General features: G+C 43.1%; 1 protein-coding gene across 1 annotated transcript in view; it reads left to right on the plus strand.

Annotated features, from left to right (window-relative positions):
- The first annotated feature begins 543 nt into the window (after window positions 1–543).
- Window positions 544–3,655, plus strand: part of LOC108800594 (putative ferric-chelate reductase 1) — a 51,504-nt gene continuing 48,392 nt past the window's right edge. The window contains exon 1 of the mRNA XM_018572575.1: window positions 544–627. Within this exon, the coding sequence (XP_018428077.1) occupies window positions 544–627 (84 nt within the window). The remainder of the gene's footprint in view (window positions 628–3,655) is intronic.

The raw sequence follows: 3,655 nt of genomic DNA on the forward strand, positions 1-3,655 counted from the left end.
AAATACTCTTGGATTCCCGCTATGGCTTTCCAGGGAACTGGATACTGCTTCAGACTGACTGGGGTAGCTCCTGGTTTGAGCTCAATAAGGACTGGTGGGATGTGTCTGGCCAGTCCGGGCAGGTTGTCCTCTGCCCATACCCCTGGGATGGGGAGTGGGCCTTCTGTCAGAGTAAACATTCTCCATTCCTCCTCTTTTGGCATACTGAGGACCATGATGGCGGTCTCAGAGGCTTGGGGTAATTGTAGGACAGCCTGTCCGTCAGACTTAAAGTATATATTTGCTCTGAGTTTTGCAAGTAAGTCTCTGCCCAACAAGGGAATGGGACAGTCTGGCATGTATAGAAACTGATGTTGGACTTGGTGTCCACCCAGGTTACAAAGTCTTTTCGTCAGGAAGGGTCTGTTAACTTTATTCCCTGTGACTCCAACAACAGTGATTTGTTTGTCAGAGATAGGGGCTATTGGTCGGGTCACTACTGAATGTTGAGCCCCAGTGTCCACCATAAAATCAGTCCTGTGGCCCCCTATTGTGGCAGTGACCATGGGCTCCCGGAGGCCTAATGGAGTGGAGCCCGGTCTGTTTCAATACAGTCCAAAACAGGCACTTCCCAAAGTACTTCCCCAGGTGATTAGAGGCCTCACCCCAAACTTAGTCAAAAAACTACACATTATACAACCTAGGTTGTGCAGGGTTTTTTTTGAGGGTACTCATATAGTTATAATTCGTACAGTTTTGTTGATGTTCATATAAAAGATTTATTGCATAATTATACATATTAAAAACAATGCTCATATATATACATGATTCTTATAACCCTAAAATTATTACTTCTTTGCACATTTCATATTTTATATATAATTCATATTTCACTATGTATATTCATAATTCCTTGATTTTCATATGCAGTGTTGTATTGCTTTGTTAGTCCCCTACGCGTTACGCTCGTAGGCTTCTTCAGGGGGATCGGTATAAATCAGGAGCGTTACAGATATTCCAAAAGAATGACTAAGGAAGTTCACAATAGATGTAAGATAGGTATGGAAAAAAAGGAAAAAAGAAAAAAAATTCAAATATAAATGTACAACAAATATATATGATAAAAACATTCTAATACCTTGATATGTTATTACATGAAAAATTATGAAATATTTGGGTCCCAACGGGGGTCTTCTTTCGGGCAATGTTCCACAACCCAATTGTCAGGGTCACTACTTTTGTTCCCCCAATCTTGCCATATGTTTTATACCTGCCTGGATTATTCTTTGTCTCTCCTCTGTATTGAAGAGGGTCAGTAGTAATTGCTGACAGTCAGACCAAGTGGGATTATGGGTCTGAATTATTGAGCGGAATAAGTCTGTCATTGCTTGGGGTTTCTCACTATAGGAGGGATTGTGAGTTTTCCAGTTCAGTAAGTCGGTTGTGGTGAAAGGGGTATAGACAGAAGTTTATTATAACTATCTATAACTCTCTATCAATCTGCTGTAACTAACTATACTAGAACCCTCTCTCTCTATCTCCTACAACACACTACATAGGGCCGCGGTGTCAGCAGCCTTATATAGTGTGCTGCAGGGATTTAGCTGTGAGACATGATTGGGCAGAGTCATCGTGACTTTGCCCAATCCTGGCTCTATATTTGTACTGAGCCGGTCAGGTGCAAGACTGTAGCCAATTACCGTTTCGGACGGCGCAGTGCATTGTGGGATGTCCCGCGGTCGAACAGACCGCGGACATCCCATAATGTTCGGCGAACGTTAGAACATGCTATGTTCGACCTCGAACGTGCAGCCCATAGGTTCGACTCGAACGTGCAGCCCATCCCTACTCTCGAACTGTCGAGAGGTCCTATCTGGCTAACAGACTGTTATCCTATGAACCATAAGGCCAAGATCTCTCACCTGGTCCTGAAGTGGGGCCCCCAAGGTTTGGTTCCCAAGTCCGGGTTCAAGGCGCCGTCAGGGTCGCCTTGGAGCTGGCGACGAAGATGTAGCGTAGTCTCCCAGACAAATGTCCAGTGGCGCCTGAGACAGCAGCGATCCGAGGGGCCAGCTCTGCAACGATCCCAGCGGGCTGTGGTGGCAAACACCTGTCTCGGTAGTCACACCTGGTTGCCCGGCCAATGCACCAAGAAATGTAGCGGGAAACAGCTTCTGGAAACCAGCAATGGACTCCGGACACAGACTTCAGGAATACAAATCTTCTTTATTCTCTGCGCAGATCTAGACCCAGGGGACTACTGTCTCCAAAACCTGAGTGGCCCTTTAAGGGCGGTCACTACATATTTATAACAACAATTACGTCACATTACATATTTCTAATATACATATTTCCTTTACAGCTCTAAGCCAATCAACAAGCAGCATTTGCAATTTTAACATTTATGGTTTATGTATCCTGTCACATCCTTTTGTCATTAACTCATGATCGATTACTAATAGTCTTGCGAGAAGGGGGATCTAAGTCACAAGATACTGTCATCAGCATTTTTAGTTGCAGAAGTACATTCTAGGACAAAAGTCAGACGGCCTTTAACACACTACTGCTCTCTTTTGCATGTGTGGTTAAAATGCAAGAAGGAGCGAGGGGGGTCAGAGGCCTCATTATATGTAGCTACAATAAAACATGAATTATTTAAATATATTTAGCCATATTATCTGCCGCCACATTACCTTCCTACAGAATCAGCTGGTCCCCTGAGCACTGGCCCCGATATCCTGTTTTAGAGTGACACCTTTCCTCTTGTGTGTGCTAGTAAGCTGTGTGTGTCTCCACAAATACACAGGTACAGCAAGGCAATATTCTCCCCTCCTACCTTCTCCTTTCTCCAAGCCAATAGATGGACAGTTGCTGGAGTCGGCTCTGTGATCTTGTACTGGACAGGAGGTTCAGGGAAGTGGCACTGAGGGAGTTGGAGCTGTTTGGAAACATGATGACGCTAAGTGCTTGAGTAAAAATGTAAAGAAATATTTTGTTGGGCAATGTATAGTTGTTTGTTCTGTATTCATTATTTAAGAAAAAGATTAAGAGTTTCATATTATTTTATAAGTGAGCACTGGCCACAGACAAAATACGGAATCTCAAGAACTCAATTGGAGCTGGTCTCAAATTGGCCAATAAATAATAATCAGTGTTTGTCTTTGGAATCATTACTGAATATAGACTTGCTCACATTATGATTTAGCAGATACACTGTGGGGGGTGTTTTATTGCAAGCGTAAATTTCAAGACTTCACATAACCAAAAATGTTTTAGGGAACTTAAAGCCAAAACAGGATAGAATGAAAATGACTTTTTTTTAGTAAATCAGCCCCCATGTGAAAACCGATGTATTCACTACATGCAAATATAAATGTCAGCTAGGGGCAAAGACAAAAGGAAATCGGTGCTCAGAAAATACACCTGAAACACTGAGTACACTGAACTCCCCCTTTGTTGTCTGGTTGTTATGTTGATCCAAGGGGGCCAATTTACCAAAGGCAAATAGGCTGTTCACTTTGCAGTTTGAACGGGAAGTTCCCCCTTAGCAGAGTTTAAATTTCATTGTGACGTGAACAGCCTATTAGCCTTTAGTAAATCAACCCCAAGTCTCCAATACTCTCTGTGGCACTGCACTGGAAAAAGTATGCAGACCAGGAGTTCTGGTTTTCTTCTG

Source organism: Nanorana parkeri, unplaced genomic scaffold (assembly GCF_000935625.1).
Source record: "Nanorana parkeri isolate BGI_ZX_2015 unplaced genomic scaffold, ASM93562v1 scaffold2075, whole genome shotgun sequence".
Classification (NCBI taxonomy): Eukaryota; Metazoa; Chordata; class Amphibia; order Anura; family Dicroglossidae; genus Nanorana; species Nanorana parkeri.